Raw genomic sequence first — 19,943 nt, forward strand, 5'->3', positions numbered from 1 at the left:
AGAGAGGGAGAGAAAGGTAGTATTATATAAGGTAGTAGAGACACACTCCACGACTCTTTTTTTATTCGAAATCATTCAAACAATTTCTACGATCCTTGCTCTTTATATAAGGTAGATAATTAATATTTTGATTTTTTTCCTTAAAAAATTCCTTAATTAAATCTCAAACGATCTCTCTCACACACACATACTTTCTCTCTCGCTTGCTTAATCCACGGTTAATCAGTTGTTGTTATTTTATTTTATTTTTTTTTTCTTTCAAACAATTTATCTTTACTCTCTCTCTCTCTCTCTCTCTCTCTCTCTCGCTTAATCCATGATTAATCAATTGCTGTTTATTTATTTATTTCTTTACTTTCAAACAACTTATCTTTATTCTCAAACGATCTCTCTCTCACCCTCTTTTTCTTGCTTGCTCAATCCACAAAATAATGGAGACTTGAAAGTGACTTGAGAATAAAGATAAGTTGTTTGAAAGAAAATAAAAAATAAAAAAACAGCATTTGATTAATCGTGGATTAAGCAAGCGAGAGAGAATGATCATTTGAGATTTAATTAAGGAATTTTTTAAGAAAAAAAATCAAAATATTAATTATCTATCTTATAAAGAGCAAGGATCGTGGAAGTTGTTTGAATGATTTTGAAAAAAAACAAAGGAGCCATAGAGTGTGTGTCTACGGTCTACTACCTTATCTATTACTACTTTTCTCTCTCTCTCTCTTCTTCCCTTACTTAAATCAGTTTTATTTGTAAACATTAATACAAGTCACTTGTGTTAAAAAAATTTCATTCCTAAATTGATTAATGTTTTAATTGAATTAATCTTTATTTATTCCCTTAATTTAATCAAATGTCTTAAGTGAGTTGTCTTAATCCAACGGTTAGAAGGATGCTTACATGAAAAACGCACCCCCTATAAGACCAAATAGAGTTTGGAATTTGATTAGAAATTGATCCAAATCTTAGCAAATGGAATTGAAAAGAAGAAACAAAGATTTCTATGGATCTAATTTAATTTAATTTTTTTGGAGCTTTTGATTCAATTGTCTTGTTGATCTTGCTCTAAGAGATAAGTTCAAACAAAAATTATTACATGGACTTATTGGGAGAAGTCCAGCCGAACATATTTTGCCTCCCAAGTGTGAGATTAACTCAATTTCTTCTTCCTTCCCTTTTTTTGTTTTTTTTTTTATCTGATCTCCTGCCCTTAATAATTTGATCTATTACAGTCTCCTTCTATCATTGTAATTTTATTTTATTTTATTTTATTTTTGGTAAAGTTCTATCATTGTAATTCAATCTCCCCAAAACGGAATTGGGAATTCTTCTTCTTCTTCATTGTATTTATATTCTTTACATGTGATAATGAAAAACACTGTCAATATTTCTCTCAATCGTTTTCTAGATTTAGAATTTTACAAAAATAGTCTAAAAATGAAAATCTAAGTCCATTCATAGATGATTCAGAAAAGGGATTTGATTATCAAATATAATAGGAATCTGGGTATAGCTAGAACAAATGCAACCTATCATGTTTTTATTATTCTAATCTTGCTCTATATGGGGAAGGGTATTGTCAACGATCAAAAGAAAGAGAATGTATTTTCATATTATAATTTTTGGGCAAGAGATCTCTACTTGGTCGTATGGTCTCGATCTACATAAGGGCCTTGGCCAATGGGTGAGCATGCTTGGGTTCTACTCAGGGGGTAGAGGCGTCATCTCATTGTGCCTTGTGAGAAGGCGTAGGAATATGGTTTTAGTGCACGGTATCGGATCGGGTATCGGTAACCTGCAAAACCGATACAGTATCGACTTGGATCGACTGTAACGAACAACTTTGGGTCTGATTCTCCTCTAAAAATGAGTTTTTGACACTTTTATCCCTTGTCTGTACTATGCTACCGATATGGTATCAACACGGTATTGGTATTGACGATTAGCAAAATTGGTACATATCACCCGATACAATACCAATACCTCAAACCATGCGTAGGAAACACCACCAATAAGAAAATACATTCTTTCTTCTTCTTTTTTTTTTTTTTTTTGTGTGTGTGTGTGAAAGAGAGAATCTATTGAAAGAGTGAAAATAGGCCAATCAGTCCTTCTTGTAAAGAAAAAACCTTCTTGACCAAAGAGTCAGCTTATCTTTGTGGGAATATAAACAAATAAAATTGACATTTAAAACAAATTTTTGAAAAATTTTGGAATCCAAATTCCAGAATGACCCGACAATCAAGCAAGTTTGTATAAGTCTCTATATCATATAAATCGTGAGATGAACCGTTAACGAGAAAATGGACTTCAACTCCAAAGGCACTATTATTTTAAGGGTAAAGTACACGTACCCCTATAATTCACCCAATATTTCTCATACTCTCTTAAGCGACTCAATATTTCACGTACCACCCTTCAATATTCCAATGTACCACCCCTGTTTTACACTCCAAATGCCAGATAGGTTCACACCAGGTATTAAATGCTAAAAAATGACCAAACTACCCCTTTTTCTATCTTTTTTAAAATTTGAAAAGATCTAATTGCTCTGACCTATTTGCTAAAATTTGAAAGACCAAAATGTCCTCATCTTCCCCAAATCATCATCTCTTTTAGATATCCACCACCACTACCACTACCACCCACCATTAACACCATCACCAGAGATGAAAGAATAAAATGTGTAAAAATAAAACTAAAATTGACCAAAAGCAACTGAAAGGGTGGATAGATCTCGAATCCAATAAATACATGGACGGAAGGTATATCAGTACTTACCTCCATCGAAAATGCTCCAGATTGGGACTCGAGGAATCGCCCTTGAATTTCAAGATTGAAATCGCATTCCACGGAAGGATTGTTCGAGACCCATCTCCATCGACGGAAGATATCTTTTATTTTTTTTTTATTTTTTTTTTAAATAAACAAACAATAATGAAGAATTTATTTCCTTAAAAATGGAATAAGGAAGGGGGCAACTCCTCCCGGCCGGAGGATTAGAGGATAATGCAAGAAAGCCTCTCATTGAGACGAGGCCCGATCCATTCCAGTACAAAGATTAATAAAGAGAAAGCGCAGAGTTTCAATTTTGCTGCTACCTACATGGGCCCAATAGGATACAGCTGGGAGGGGTTCTTGCCAGGGTCTGAAAAATCAGATCCATTTTTTTGTTTAATTTTTTTAACAGATATTAATGTGGTTAATTTATTGGGTATTTCTATAGTCGTCGATTCCCACTGATCAGTGGGAAGATCTGGGAAATCCATGATCTTGGCACAGCTGCTGGGACGAAGAACATCTCTTATTCTGTCTATGGCTTGGATCCATATTCAGCGAATGCTGTGGCTGCGGCTCCGGCTCCGGCTCCGGCTCCCAACTCAACTCGAGGTGGAGGAAGTAGAGAAGGGGAGGAGAGAGAGTGAGGTGGGGCTTCACGGTGGGATGGTGATGGTGTTAATGGTGGTGGTGGTAGTGGTGGGTATGTAAAAGAAGATGATGATTTGGGGAAGATGAGGGTATTTTGGTCTTTCAAATTTTAGTAAATAGGTCAGGGCAATTAAGTCTTTTCAAATTTTAGAAAAGATAGAAGAAAGTGTAGTTTGGTCATTTTTTAGCATTTAATATCTGGTGTGGACCTATCTGGCATTTGGAGTGTAGAGCAGGGATGGTACGTGGAATATTGAGGGGTAGTATGTGGAATATTGAACCGTTTAGGGGGATACGAGGAATATTGGGTGCATTATAGGGCGTTACATGTACTTTACCCTTATTTCAATTCAAGAAATCCGTGAACATCGATTTCGGTTCATATTGCCAATTCCACTTCCTCGAACTTGGTTAAGGAGAAAGTCGTTGTTTGCCAACTATCTCGGCGTACGCCTAGGGATGTGTATGGTACAGTCCAATGGTTGGTAGTGTCCTAGACGTTCCTTGCTCCCTGAAGACGATCCTGATCCTAGTTCATGACTCATGATTGGTGTACAATTTCTATCAAAAAAAAAAGAAAATGATTGGTGGACAAGGGTGTCAATTTAGAACCTAAACCAGCTGTTTAAAGTTGGGTCAAAATTAAACAAAAGAAGATTCGATTCGATTTTATTTTTAAATAATGAATCATTTATCGGTTCGGTTTGGTTTTGATTTCATGGATGACATTATTCGGTTCAAATCAAACCGGACTGACTTTGATAAAATGATCAACAACACACTGTGGACTGGCAATGGCGCCATAGAATGGTAGAAGTGGGTGTCGGTACACCATGTTTTCATATGCAATTTGGATCCTCTGCTTCCATCTGCCCGTGTGGTTGGCATGCAGCCTCACACAGGCAAAAACGAAATGACTGCCCTACCCATTGCCTGAGCACCCTGCCCGGGTGGGATAGGGCGATCATTTCACTCCTGCCTATGTGAGGCTGCATGGGCAGGCGGCAATAGATAATCACGATCCTTTCATATGTTGTCATGCAGACCATATTGTCTCACCTTAAAGTAATAAAGTAACCATTTCTTTCTACTCATGCTTTCCCGTTCTTTTTCTCATGCCTTTGTTGCCTTTTTGTCTTGTCAAGCATCTCTGACCTTGTGCTCTCACCTATGATCAAGATGGGTTTCTTTTCTTCCTCGGAAGAACTTCCCTTAGTACATTATTCTTTCGCTCGAAGGGATGAGTTCGTTGTCAATGACTATGACGATGCTAAAATTTTTTATCTGTATCAATGGTATTGTATTTCAATGAGGAGAAATTTTTTTTTGTCAATAGTGGAATTAAGCTAAATTTAATATTATTTATTTATTATTATTATTTTTGCTTCTGTGCAGACTTGAGGGAAAAAATAACATTAAATAATTATTGTAATTTTTCTCTGATTTATGAATACTAAAATAGGACTTAAACCGAAACCAAATGGCACCGAGTTGTTTTTTTTTTTTTGAAAAGACGTTCTTATTCGCAGTTCCATTTTATTTGTTTTGGATTCTGTATGTTGCATTTTGAACCAATCCGAACCGAGCTAGTTCATTTTTTGTTCTTAAAATGTGTTCCTATTCCTAATTCGATTTGTTTTGGTTTCTATATTTTGTATTTTGAACTGAACCAAACCAAATTGATTTATTTTTTGTTTTGAAAAGGTGTTCATATTCCTGGTTCAATTCAATTTTTATTTCTGTATTTTATATTTTGAACTCAACCAAACCGAAATTGAATCCATTGACACCCTTAGTACTAGTATACAAGGAGCTTAACATGGCTGTGAAGGAGAAAGAGTATAAAAAATGACAGGGAGGAGGGTGTTTGCAGCATGTAATCATTTTCCCACAATTATACTTGAGTAGAGAATTATCTGGTCATCTAGAAAAGAAGAGAGAGAAAAAAGAAAATCCCAAATCTCTTGTAAAACTGGTGAATTAATGGTGTGAAAATCAAACTAAAACTGTTTAATAAATGATTCAGTTTTGATTTTAAAATCGAGACCGTTAGTTAAGGACCTCTTTGGGGACCTCTTTGGTATCACTTTTCATTTAGTTTTTTTCCTATTTAGAAAAATCATTACTGAAAACCATTTTTGATGAAAAAATGAAAAGTGTTTGGTAACTATTAAACATTATTGATTGTAGAATGAAAAATAGGTTTGGTGCAAATGATTTTTATAACAATTTTTAAAAAAAAGAGCCCAAACCCCGTCCACATGTAGTTTAAGTGGTGGGTGAAAAAAGCATCTCTTCACCCATCTTCCTCCTCAATCCGAAACTTTCTTTATACTTGTCGTTTTTTTCACCTGATTTCTTCTCCATCTTCTTCTTCTTATTTTTTCATTTTCTTTTCTTGTTGAATCGAAATCCAGCCGAGCCTTACTTTCCCTCTACAACCACAGTCATTGAATCCTCTCCCTCTCATCTTCTTCCTCTCCAATTTTCTTTTCAACCCAAACACCCTTTCCATTTTTAAATAAAAGAATCACCAAAACCCAAAACAGAACAAAGCTACAAAACCTCAGATCCTATTCACTGCTCATCATTCTTCCAGCTTTGCTTCAAATCTACTCCAAAATACCATCCAACCTCCAACAAAAATATATCATTTTCAAACGCTATATGAAAAAATAAAAACAAAGAGAAAAAGTTAAATTATAATAGACTACAGAACAGAAGGGTTGCTTGTTCTGCTCAAACACCCAATTCTAAAAACAGTAGCATAATTCGTTTTGAACTGTAAAATTATTGACAACCCATTCCTTAAAATGCAAAATGAGAAGAACCCATCAAATCGTAACTATCAAATCTCAGAAAAATAAAACGATGAAGAGATAAAGAGAAGAGGGTGATTAGGAAAACAATGACAACCATCAGGAAAGATTACCTCGTCAAAAACTCAGAATTGCGAATACCCACCAGAAAAGAATCCCAGAAGTAAGCTATCCCTCAAACACAAAAGGGCTAACTTCCCAGAGTGGGGTGGGGGTGGGGTGGGGGTGGGGCAGGGGTGGTGTGCGGTAGGTTGCAGGAAGAAGAAGAAGAAGGAGGAAGAGGACTAGAGGAGGAGGGGGCTTGCCTTTCTAAAAATAAGAACAAATATCTATTTTACCCCTCATATATGGGTCTTATGAGCACATGCTCATTAAAGAACGAACAAATGAATGAAAAACAGATTTTGACCATAATCCATAATGGTGTTAAAATCAAACAAAAATCGTTTAATAAATGGTTCAATTTTGATTTTAAAATTGAGACCGTTTAGTTAAAGGCCTATTCGGTATCACTTTTTATTTTGGTTTTTTTTTTTCTATTTAGAAAAATCATTACTGAAAATCATTTTTGTTGAAAAAATAAAAAGTGTTTGGTAACTACTAAATATAACTGATTGTATAATGAAAAATAGGTTTGATGCAAATGATTTTTATAACAATTGTTTAAGAAAGAACCCAAAAAACCAAAACCCACATGTAGTTTAAGTGGTGGGTGAAGAAGGCATATAAATCGATCAAAACCATTTTTTGCTGAAAAAATGGAAAGTGTTTGATAACTATTAAACATACCTGATTGTAGAATGAAAAATAGGTTTGATGCAAATGATTTTTATAACAATTTTTTTAAAAAGAGCCCAAAAAACCAAAACCCACATGTAGTTTAAGTGGTCGGTGAAGAAGGCAAAAAACCAAAACCGAAAAAATGAATGAATAATAGATTTTGAATGAAAAATTACAATAATGAGCCTATTATCATTTTGGGGGTGTTTTCAATTATTTTGATGTTTTGTAAATATAAAGGGTAATTTACACATACCACCCCTGAGGTTTGATGAAAGGATAATTTCATAAATTGTACAAAACATTTGTAAAAACGTTTGTGTGAGAAAATGTAAATAAAAAGTGATACCAAAGAGGCCCTAAATGATTTAAAATGTACACCGAACCATATAAATCGGTGATAAACCATTTATACTAAAACAAATATTAGTAATATGATATGACACCATTAGTGATAACAATAAATAATTAGTAAATATGTAATGGTACAAATAAACAATTATTTTAAGAATAAATATAAGAATAGAATTCCTACATCTATTTCAATAAAAAAAATTTTAAAAACCATGTAATGGAAAGTGACTGTTTGAATAAATAAATAAAAATCCTTATAAAACCGTTTGAACCAGTTTCGATCAACATATGAAACTGTTTATTAAAAGGTTTGATTTTGGTTTTACATAAAAAAAACTTGTACCAAATCAAACCGAACCGTTTAACACCCTTAAATGGGTGAACCCAATTAGAAAAGAACGATAAATTGGGCTTCACAGTTGTACCGAGAAATTGAATAGTTGACACGTGACACCACCGAAACAGGGGGAAGAGTAAAGAAATAACCAGAGGAAAGAATTAAGCAACGGAATCAATAAGCAATAATCCAAACTCCAACAAATAAAGGGTAACGACGATCCACAAGTATGAATACAATGTGAAAAGAAACCCCTTATTCTTGACTATTTTCGATTCTCACCGACGGCACCACCGCCACCACCACCACGACGGCACCACCACCACCAACACCACTTTTTGTTTTTTTTTTTTTTTTCTCAACGACCCATTTCCAAACATCCAATCATTCAATGTCTTCTCTCTCTTGATCTGTCACTTTGTCATCTTCCTTATATAAATCAAGCCTATCCAAATCACTACTCCTATATGCTCTTATATATCTCTTCTTATATTCTCTCCCTCACACATAAGCGATGATGATGATGATGAGAAAGGCCATCATTTGGGTTTTAGTTCTGGTGGGTTTTGAGTTCCAGAGGAGTACTAGTTCACAGGTTCCAGAGATTAGAAGGACAAGTTTTCCAGAGGGTTTTGTTTTTGGGACGGCTTCTTCAGCTTTCCAGGTAAGGATTTCTGTTTTTCATCCTGTCCTGTTTCTCACACATTCATTCATTCATTCTAGTGGTTCCAAATTTCTTGGTTTTAATTAAAATCAGATGGGTTTTGTTTGGTTATGGATTTTTCTCTTGCTTTTAACTGAGTTTTCTCTTATTCCCTCTCCCTCCTTTTCTTTTTTCCATTAGTCAGAAAATAACCTACATTCAAGGAGTACTTTCTTGGTATTTACTTGAATCTTGGAATCTATTAATGCGAAAATGGAGGTTTTGCAGAGGCCATTAATGGAGCATTTGTGTAATCGATTGGAAATTCCAGATATATTTAAGAGTCATTAATGCATATTTGTCGGATTTCATTCCGTAAAATTGACTCTTTTTTTTTTATTTTTTATTTTTTTAAATCCATATTCTTTAGAAAAATCTCTCAGACGACCTCAAGATTTACCGTTAATTACGAGGATTCATGTCGGTTTCTCATTTTGTCACCAAATAAACAATGAACCAATCACCTCTTGGCGCTTATTATAATTTCATATAGGGTTAGAATCTATGTTTAGTTGGGAAGAAATGGAGATAGCCATCTAATCCTTTCCTTTCCCTTACCATTAATAAAGTGAAGTGAAACTATGAGTGAATCACTGAGAATTTGGGCTCTGGATAGGATCGGCTGGGAAAATTATCACCTCAGTTTAGTTCCCAGTTCCTCTAATAGGGGATGGTGGACCCACCCGACAGGGTGTTTGGGCATGGGTAGAAGTCATTTCAGTCCCCTTTGTTAGAAGAACTGGAGAACTTGGCCGGTCAGCAAACTGGAGGTGATAAACATGGGCTGGGTTGGGCCACCATAACTGTTTGATGCTTTCATTGAGTTTGTCTGAATTCTAAACCGTTTTTGTTATTTTATGGTGGTTTTTGGCTTTTTGCAGTACGAAGGAGCCGTGAGACAAGATGGGAGGGGACCCACAGTTTGGGACACTTTTTCCCATTCATTCGGTAATCTTCCATTTCCTACTACTGCTCATACAGCTAAAGACTAAAGTGTGTGTTATCCATTCCTCCTTTTCGATAAAGGGTTCCACTTTTGCCACGTGCTTGTGATGCAAAAAATAGGAGGTTTCACATTGATTTTTTTTTTTGGGAGGTAAAAGGTTTTGAGACTGATTAAAAGAAAGGCCGCACCCACTCCACAAGGCTCCTATGTTTAACAGGGTTTGGGGAATCACCTCTGTTTTCAAAGAGGTTGTTTCCAGGACTTGAACCCGTGATCATGCATTCAGCAAGTGAGCACTTGACCAACGCTCCAAGCACGACCTTCGTTTTCAGACTGATTCTGGATCTTTATCCCTTGTGGTTCCCTGCCCGGTACAGTTCCTGTAATTCCTCCTCTCATAGGGGGTAAAAATTACCACCTTACCTCTTACCCAAACACATTGCCCGCGTGGGGTCCAACCCCTCTTATTAGAGGCACTAGGGAATTGTACCGGGCAAAGAATCGTAGGAGATAATTCTCTTCCGTCACGATCCTAGTTAGTTTTTTTTTTTTTTTTTTCCAAGTATTGTTGCTTATTCTTAGAACTTCTTGTATTAGTTTAAGGGGAAATGTTCTCTATTCGGGAGAGCGGCTCCTGCGTGCATTAGAGCCAATGAGAAAGCGTGTGTGGGCATCAAGTGAGGTGTCATTTTGCACATTTTATGGGGGGCGAGACAATCATTTTGCTCCATATGTATGAACACAAGACGTACACTCCTGGACAAAGTGTTTTTTCCCTTAATTTAAATATATTAGTAATGTCCGTTAAATGATGATGTGGACAGTAAGTTTCATATTTTCTAACATAGTATAAATTATAGGGAAGAAGAACCTTGAAAGGCAGTGTGGCCTTTGCGCCTAGACATAGAGAGATGTAAAATGATCACATCGCTCCCATGAAAAATAGAAATCTCACTCCTGTTGATGCCTTGTGTATACTCCCACCCTAAACCCTAAACCCTCAACCCTGAACCCTGACCCTCTCCCTAAAGTATGTATCACGTGGTAGATAAGTCGACAAGGGTGGGACAGCACCCATTTTTGCCATTCCTGCCTTTTGTCCTCCATCCCCCACTTTGACCCTATTCTCTTGATTTTAGATTTCTCTTTCTATATCTAAAAGTGTTGAAGCATAATTAAAATGCAAAAAAATGTAGAGAAAATATCACTGCCTTCTCGGTTTATTTATAAGAAAAATGTTTCTAATGTTATAAGGAAAGCATTCTATTATATGTAGACTACTTTTGTCCTTGTGAGAAAGTTATATTATAGTATTATGATAATCGGTTACAAAGTTTAGGATTAATGTTTCCCACGATGCTTGATTAAAATTGAAACTACATGCCCCCACCCAAAAAATTGTAGTTTCTTCTAAAAAATATCCTAAATACCCCCTATTAGACAGGTTTCCATTTTTTACTCCCCTCCTTCGTCCGAAACTCCACACGAGCATCGGAAGGAACCTACTCCCAAATGTTTATTTTCTAGATTCATTGCATGTTAATTGGTGCCCTATTACAATTGTATGGCTTACCATGTATATAGAAAAAATTTCCTTTGTTTCTCCTATGTCCCATATATTACAAGAAGTAAGTTTTTACTTTTATATCTGAATTCTAATATTGGACCAAAAATTAATCCATGAGTACTACTATAAATAGATAAGCTTGATGGCCTTACACGTAGGGTTGCAACAAGGTCGGGTTGGGCTGGGCTTTTTAAAACCCCAGCCCAACCCTGAGTCTCCTTACCTGGGCCCAGGCCCACCCCGACCTTGACTAAGGGCTTGAAAAATCCAACCCTGACCCGCCTCCAGGGTCGGGCCGGGCTGACCTTGATTGGTCCTGATCATGGAGTGGGGGAAGGGAGAGATGGACTGGACCGATTGGACAGAGAAAATTATCAATTTTACATAAAATAACACTATAATAAAATATATTATTACTTATTATCTTCATTTATAATATATTATATAACAAAATAAGTGTGACATTTGAAGTTTATAATATATATAGTATATCAATATATAATTTATAGTATAACTTATAACTGGGTTGGGCCGGGCTTAGCCCGAGGCCTCAACCCTAGCCCGACCCAAACCTGATTCAGGGTCAGCAATTTCCAGCCCTGACCCGCTCTTAGGGTCAGGTATCTTAGCCCAAGCCCTGTTCGGGCTCAGGGTGGGTTCAGGCCGACAGGGCCAAACTTGCACCCCTACTTATACGTATGACCCTAATCTTATGGTTGGAAAAACTTAGTATAATCTGATTTGAAATGTTTTTGAGTTGCATAAATAATTATGTTAGATAATTATCACAAAAGTTTCCATCTTAGATTTAATTTTGATTTCTGTTTCGTGTTAAGACTCAAACTCAATGAAATAATCTCCAATTCAAGTTTGATCAGTTTTAAGTTTATAATCTAATAATTAAGTCCAATGCCGGACATCTTATGGTGCAGCATCAGAGCATGCCACATGGATGAGTTCCCATTTGGACGGCGCAGATCGAGCTGGAAATCCGGATTTTAAAACTCAGCAATCCTTCAGTCCATCGCATGTACACCATACTTAGCTGTGCTTCATTGATCTACGCCATCCAAATGGGAGCTCATCCAAGGGAAGGTGCCAGCCTAGCACTCTGGCAAGGACCATTGTCCCCAAGCCTTGGGATTGAATCCTGCCTTCGTAGCCATCTGCCAATTCCAATACAAATCAGCCAATTCATGCGATCCAATACCGATTCCTCAGACCATGAATTGGAAGGGAAGGGGCCATTATTATTAAGCAAAAAAAATTCTTAAAGTATGCCCAGCCCAAGCTCAACCTTTCCGCCTGGGTTTTTACTTGGGCTTTTCTGTTTTGGGTTTTCTGAAGCCCAATCCAACCTTACCAAAAATACAAAAAAAGAAAAGCCCAATCCAACTGGACCTCGGTGTATATTTTAAACCCATGCCTAAATCGAAAAGTTCAGAATGTCATCCAAACCATTTTGCTTATTTGTCAGCATCCCATTGGTCAAATATATATAGGTATCTCAATCAGTGGCCTCCCTTTGTGGTTCAGGTAAGATTCTTGATTTTAGTAATGCTGATGTTGCTGTGGATCAATACCACCGTTATAACGTGAGTCCCCTCTCTCTCTCTCTCTCTCTCTCCAACTCAATTTCATTTGGAAAAATATTGGTTCTGGGCTCTAAGGAATGTAGAGAGAGGAGCTTAATATTAATTGGGTGTTTAACGTGCAGGAAGATATACAACTTATGAAGGACATGGGAATGGATGCCTACCGCTTCTCAATTGCTTGGTCTCGGATTTTCCCTAGTAAGCAACATTAACTACTCATCATCAAGCCCACTCTCGTTTTGAACTTAATTAATTGCTTTAAAGATTGGAATTGCAGCAATTGAAACTTAACTCATTAAAACTTGGAGAATTAAAAATATTTGGGAAAATTACACCCCCTCCCCTGAACTATGGTCTAATGACACTCTTCTCTCCTGTGTTTTCAAAAATTACACTCATACCTCCTTCGTCAAGTGTGTAAAAAAAGATCATTCGCTTTACCCTTAAACCAAAACATCCCAAATCAAAGGAAGATGACAGGTGTCAAAATAAAAACAGACAACCATTTCTAAAGATTTGTTTTTTAGGAAAAAATGTGAGACCCACATCATCTTCCTCAATTCGCCCTCCTCAATGCTTTCCTTGCAACCCCGACCCAACCCTCTTTCGTGTAACTCCAGCCCCAATCTTGCTGCTAGAACAACTCATCTCTCCACACACCCCCCCCCCCACCCTTGTTACAGGAAAAGGGTCAAGGAGAGAGCATGAGTTGGGGCGGGGAGATGGGTTGCGCCAGTAAGAAGGGCGGGGGCAGAATTGTAGGAAAGGGAATGAAGTTCAGCGATTATTGTTTAGAGATAACTCATTTCTCTTGTTTTAGAATAGAGGGTAATAACATAATAATCTTTCATTAAATGAATTAGTTCTTACGGACGTCACCACTTATCGGAGGAGACACACTAACGGCCTGGGGATGTTTGTAATACATTTTAAACTGTAGGGTAGGTTCATGTAATTTTTAAAAATACGAGAAAGGGGGTGTAATTAGATTATAGTGCAGATGAGTTGTGTAATTTTTCAAAAATATTTTTCTTTATTGTTGTAAAAAGAAAAATTCCTAATCATATTGCTCTCTTATATAGATGGCAGTGGAGAAGTAAATCAGGCAGGAATTGACCACTACAATAATCTAATAAACGCTTTACTGCAAAAAGGTAATGCAAATTCAGTGTGGCTAATTACTAATATATATTTGTTGTGGTAAAACTTAAGGATGGAATAAATTTAAGTGCAGGAATTGAACCATATGTTACTCTTTATCATTGGGATCTTCCTCAAGCCTTGGCTGACAACTACAATGGATGGCTCAACCCTCAAATAATGTAAATTATTAATTTCTATTTATTTTTTCGTTACTCCTAAATGATTGAATTATGAAATTAATTTAACTTTATTGTTGTATTTACATACAGAAAAGACTTTGCAAATTACGCAGAGACATGCTTTCAGAATTTCGGAGACCATGTAAAGCATTGGATCACATTCAATGAACCTCATACATTTGCAATCCAAGGGTATGATGTAGGCCTTCAGGCACCGGGTCGCTGCTCCATACTTCTTCACCTATTTTGCAGAGCCGGAAATTCAGCAACAGAGCCTTACATAGTTGCTCACAATGTTCTTCTTTCTCATGCTATTGTTGCTGACATTTACAAGAAAAGATACAAGGTAGGTAGTAACCCGTTGTAGAGACTTATAGTTACTTGGGCACCTTCTCCTTAAAGACTAGCTTTTAATTAATACCCAAGTCCCTAACAAGTTAACTTAATTATAATATCCGCGCAGCTCTTGATACTCTTCTTATTGTTATTTGGATCTCTAACATAAATTGTTACAACGGACACATACAGACGAAACAACATGGCTCTCTTGGGATATCGTTGGATGTTATCTGGTTCGTACCAATGACGAACAATGATGAGGATATTGAAGCAACACAAAGAGCTCAGGATTTTCAGCTTGGCTGGTAATTATATATGTTTTTATTATATAAAACAGTATTTACTAATATAACTGGTAATTATGGGTGTCAATCGGTTTGGTTTCGGTTTAGTTTAAGAACAAAATATAGAAACCAAACCGAACCGAGAATAGGAATACATTTTCAAAACCAAAATCGAATCGACTCAGTTCAGTTAGGTTTGGTTTTGTTTTGTAGTCGATTTTGTGTTCAACTTCTTAGTGAGTTTTAATTTGGTTTCATATTCTTTTAGGTCCTATTTTAAATGTTTTGGCCAACTTTTTTACATCTTTACCAATAAAAAAAACCCTTATTTGTTAGGACAATTGTCCACCAAACTTTTCTCAAACACCACAATGGAAAAGAATTTATCATCCTTATTTGATTAAAATATTAAAAAATAATATAATTTTATACGGTTCCTTATTCGATCTAAAATATGTAATTTGATTCGGTTTAATGATTTTAGGCATGAAACCAAAACCGAAACAACCTAGAAAATATTCCAGCTTTAGAAATCAAAATCGAACCGATTTACTTCGGTTCGTTTTGATTCGGTTTTAAACGGCCGGTTCGGTTCTAAATTGAAACCCTTGATAACTGGTTTAATATATATTTAATTCACTTTAATTTGTTAATTACAGGTTCATGGATCCCTTGTTTTTGGGGGATTATCCAAGCTCAATGAGAAGCAGAGTAGGAAGTAGGTTACCAATATTTTCCAAAGCTGAGGCTGCTTTGGTTAAAGGATCTTTGGACTTTGTTGGCATTAATCACTACACAACATATTATGCAAAGACTAATTCCACCAATATAATTGGTGTTTTGTTTAATGACACTCTGGCAGATTCTGGTGCAGATACACTTCGTATGTTAATTTCTCCCCCATCTTTGTTGTTATATTACTTTCTTCTTTTTTGTGTTCATTTTGTTTTTATTAATTAGTTCAAGCTAACAATAATTCATTTTTGTTTTTTTTTTTTCAGCATTCAAATCTGGGAAAGCAATAGGAGAGAGGGTAATCCAAAAGAGAATTAATATTGAAATTTCAAAGAATTTATTTTATTTTATTAATGAAGAAAAAAGTTCTCTCTGGGGGAGTATACCGGCCATACCAAGATACAAAGGGGGCAAAATGATTGCCTCGTGAGAAAGGGTTTCAAAATAGATCTGTCTATTCAGAAGTCATTTGACCCAACTGCTTAAATAATGTGCTAGGATGAGTGCTGATCTTCTATGAAAGATCATGATCCCAAAAAGAGTTAAGGTGAAAAGAAAAAAAAACTAACACTCCCATGAAAGGGGGAAATTCCACCCCCATGATACTAAAGTGTGTGCTCTCATTGGCCCCCACGCTCCCCCACCGAGAATGCCGATCCTTTATTAATTATTATTATTAATTATGATTGTATGTTGCATTGTAGGCATCTTCAATATGGTTATACTTTTTTCCCCAAGGGATGAGAAGTTTGATGAATTACATTAAGCAGAAGTATGGGAATCCTCCAGTAATTACCACTGAAAATGGTAATCCTCTTCTAAAAAAAAAGAATTGATAGTTTGTCACCATTACTTTTAGATAAGATGATTAAAATTTTTCCTTTCTAAATCTGCTCTTGTTGTCTGACAGGGATGGATGACTCCAACAACCCATTAATCTCCATTAAAGATGCTCTAAAGGATAACAAAAGGATAGAGTATCACAGTGGCTACCTTTCAAACTTGCTAGCTTCTATCAAGTATGTATTTCTATATTTCAAAAGAACCCAACCCAATTTTTAACCTAAAACTAGGGATGTAAATGAATAGCCGAAATCCGTTTCCGTATTCGTGTCCGTATCCGTTTAGCACTATCCAAATCCGTCCAAAAGTTAAACGGATACGGATACGGATAGGCTATAGCTATCCGAAAAGCTATATTTACATGTAAACGGATAAAATATCCAATTTGTATCCGTGTTCGTATCCATTTAGCACTATCCGAATCCGTCCGAAAGCTAATTGGATGCGGATGCAGATATAGCACTATCCGAGTTGAATCCGATCTGTTTACATCCCTACCTTAAACCAGTAAAATCTGAACTCAAATGTAGGGAGAAGAAGCTAATATCCTCTGTGTTTCTGATTAATGCAGAGAAGATGGGTGTAATGTGAAAGGGTATTTTGTATGGTCTCTACTGGATAACTGGGAATGGGCTGCAGGCTACACATCAAGGTTTGGTCTTTTCTTTGTGGACTACAAAGACAATCTCAAGCGATACCCCAAAGATTCTGTTCAGTGGTTTAAAAATTTCTTGACTTCTTAAGATTCCAATCATACTGAATTTGCAATGGAAACCCAATAATTATTCAGTGATTAAAGAAAAATTGGTACACGTTGTACAGACTATTCTTGTTGTTTGGGCTCGGGTTTTTGGGGCCCCATTGCACTTAATCTTCAGTACTCAAGGTTCGAATTTTTGGATTCACAATAAATAAAAAAAATTAAGCTATATTTGATATGCATTCCTTTATCTTCTCTTTTTTTTTTTTGGTGAATGAAGATGAATTAAAGAGAGAAAGATATATATATATGAGATTGTTGTTTAATGGTTGTTACTGAGGAGGGGGTGAATTAGTGACTGAAAATCCTTCAAATTTTTTTTCACATTGAAACTGGTATGCAATGTGGGGACCTCATTGATGATCACACAATCATGCATGTACACACCCAGACCTGACTGTCGAAGGCTTTACCAGGTGTGTGCACCCATCCTGCAACCCACACATACACTTGCAATTTTGAAGTAAGCACAATACAAACATTTACACCCACAACACAAGATGTATGTGGTTCAGCAAGTTGCCTACATTCACAGAGGAATTCCACTTGGGCTTTGTATTTTTTCAATACGCTACTTTTGTTGCTCCCATAGCTAGGAACACCCACACCCAGGTTTACTTAACATAGAACTGAGAGGATATTAAAAATGCCAATACAGGGTTAGCACCCAATGAATTCCTCTTACAATATAGATAAAGATTTGGGCTTATAACAACGCCCTATAGTTAAGCTCAGACTAGTTTAGGATACCAACAAGCAACATCTAATACTAGCAGTAATACAGGACACAGACAGTTATTGAAATAAACAGGATATGAGAAACCTTACAACACTTTGTCTGTGATGTCCCTGGGATGTGTTGAAGCCCGTTGGAATTATCAACTCTAGCCTTGATGAAAAGACTGGAGTTTTCAAGTGTGCACTGCAATGAGGGAGAACACAATACTCTTTTTCCTCTTTTTATCTTTCTTCAACACAACTCACTCACTTTTCCCCTTTTCTTCTCTATCTTCTAATGTTACAGAGTTGAAGTTCTCAATTTTTTGAGAATTTTGATATGTGGCTCACCTCAAGAGGAGATCCGATGGCTCAGAGGACCAATGGGATTGTGGCTTTTGGAATTAATCTAAATGGAGTTGTATGTTGGTGACACACTGAGATGGACAACTCATGAAATTCAAAGTGTCTCCTGTCAGTTGTATATGATCTATTAGCCACCAAGGATCGTCACGTCACCTACCATGTTGACATCCCACGTGGCACTATGGGATCCACCTTCATTTTCTCTCTCCTCCAACAATAAAAGAAGGCTCAAATGATTGTCACTAGATTATAAGTTGCACCAAATTACCAAATTGCCCTTGAACACAGTCAGAATTGCCCGAACACATGTACAATCATACGAAGCCTGTGAAGTGCTAAATAACCTCAGAACGGGCCACCTTATCAGTAATCTGCACTTGGTTCCCAACAATGACAACCTATATGCAACAAGGACTACCCAAAAGGAGTCAACCAGGGAAGAATATCTCACCAAAGAAAACATTGCTAGAAGCAGATTACACTAATTGAACATATAAACCCCATGAAGAAACAATATGACTATTTATCTCATTGTTTGGGCAAGAGGACTGAAGATGGTTGACCTTTGATTTAATCTCAAAATCGATGGAGCTCCAAATTTGATCCCAAGTACGAGAAGAGGGAGTCCACCTACGCTTGTTTCTTTCCCACCATATGTGATGGATAGTGGCACAAAAGGCCATCCTAACCACAAGATTACAAATTGAATCCGCTTTGAACTCTTCTGGATCCATCTCCATTCAACATCAAATGGAAAGGAGGGCCTAGAATGAGGTCAACGCTTCTGAAACACCCCTTGCCAAGCCTTCCTTGAAAAAATGCAACCGGAAAAAAAAAAAAAAAAAAAAGATGATCAATGTCTTCCATGGAATTACAACAAAGACAACAATTTTGGATTCTAAAGTTCCTTTGAAGAAGAGATCCTTGGGTGGGGAGAGTGCGGGTCAAGGCACGCCAGATAATTATACCTAGAAATATAATGCTTGAACCACACTACCCTCCACTAGGGGACACATGGATATATACTTAGAACGAACCAAGTCCCATGCAAGTGCCGAGGAAAAGCAATTGGAAGAAGAGGACGTCCACTAGACAACATCACCACAACCAGAATGAATTCTAGAAACCGACTGTAACATGGACCAAACCTAAATAAGATCAAAGTAAGCATGAGGACTTGGTCCATAGACCATTGGAAAGAATTGAAGAAATTAAGGACATCCTATATGATCCAGCATCATACTTGATCCGATCATCGAAAGATAGAAAACTCCAATGTGGTGCCAATTATCAAACCATTAGCACCATCATCAATATGACTCTTAATAACCTCCAAAGCTAATGGATTGATCTTAAAAAGCTTCCTCCAAGTCCAAGCTGCATCAAACTAACAAGCAACTATCCAAATAGAATCTGCTTTGAGCTATCTAGAGTGGATCCAATGAACCCATAGACTCTCTTTCCTAATAACAATCTTCCATAACAACTTCAAAAGGTCTGCCAAATTGACACCTTTCGCCCTCTTCAAGCCAAGCCCTCCTTCCTTCTTAAGAAGAATGCCAAAGCCTAGTTAATGGTGTGCAAGAATTTATTGTTGTCACTCTCCTTCCAAAAAAATGCACTCATAAGGGACTCAATTCTTTAGATGATTGAGCAAGGTAACCCAAAGAACCCTGTCCAATAAAGATAAGAAGCCTGCATAACTGCTCTAACAAGCTCCAGCCTACCAGCAAAGGAGAGTAACATACTTTTCCATAGTTGGAGCCTTTTTTGAGCCTATCCAGAATCGAGAAGCAATGGTGGGCCGAGAGCTTAGAGGGATAAGAGAAAGGCCCAAGTAGGAGATAGGAAGATGACCATAATCATACCTCATAAGATCTATGAGCTGCTCTTTAGCATCATCAGAAACTCCAGTAATGAAAATCAGGGACTTGTAAGGATTAATAACTAGTCTCGACATATCAGAGAACGCCTTAAGAGCATCCATAACAACAGTAACAAACAAGGTAGTAGCTCTAGAACAACATTCTTTGGATAAGGATTCAACAAC

At 36.7% G+C, this 19,943-nt stretch overlaps 1 protein-coding gene across 2 annotated transcripts in view; it reads left to right on the forward strand.

Annotated features, from left to right (window-relative positions):
- The first annotated feature begins 8,175 nt into the window (after positions 1-8,175).
- LOC122671322 (beta-glucosidase 40-like) overlaps positions 8,176-19,943 on the forward strand; it is a 31,034-nt gene continuing 19,266 nt past the window's right edge. Inside the window, exons 1-13 of one of the 2 annotated variants that reach the window (XM_043868473.1) lie at positions 8,180-8,380; positions 9,301-9,367; positions 12,469-12,527; positions 12,650-12,725; positions 13,610-13,681; positions 13,762-13,849; positions 13,940-14,195; positions 14,378-14,493; positions 15,132-15,355; positions 15,474-15,505; positions 15,912-16,014; positions 16,118-16,226; positions 16,622-16,845. In XM_043868473.1, coding sequence (XP_043724408.1) covers positions 8,231-8,380; positions 9,301-9,367; positions 12,469-12,527; positions 12,650-12,725; positions 13,610-13,681; positions 13,762-13,849; positions 13,940-14,195; positions 14,378-14,493; positions 15,132-15,355; positions 15,474-15,505; positions 15,912-16,014; positions 16,118-16,226; positions 16,622-16,793 — 1,524 coding nt within the window. In that variant the 5' untranslated portion in view covers positions 8,180-8,230 and the 3' untranslated portion in view covers positions 16,794-16,845. Of the gene's footprint in view, positions 8,381-9,300; positions 9,368-12,468; positions 12,528-12,649; positions 12,726-13,609; positions 13,682-13,761; positions 13,850-13,939; positions 14,196-14,377; positions 14,494-15,131; positions 15,356-15,473; positions 15,506-15,911; positions 16,015-16,117; positions 16,227-16,621; positions 16,846-19,943 lie in introns of those variants that run through there. The other variant, XM_043868470.1, reaches the window with a different exon arrangement.

Source organism: Telopea speciosissima, chromosome 8 (genome assembly GCF_018873765.1).
Source record: "Telopea speciosissima isolate NSW1024214 ecotype Mountain lineage chromosome 8, Tspe_v1, whole genome shotgun sequence".
In the NCBI taxonomy this organism is placed as follows: Eukaryota; Viridiplantae; Streptophyta; class Magnoliopsida; order Proteales; family Proteaceae; genus Telopea; species Telopea speciosissima.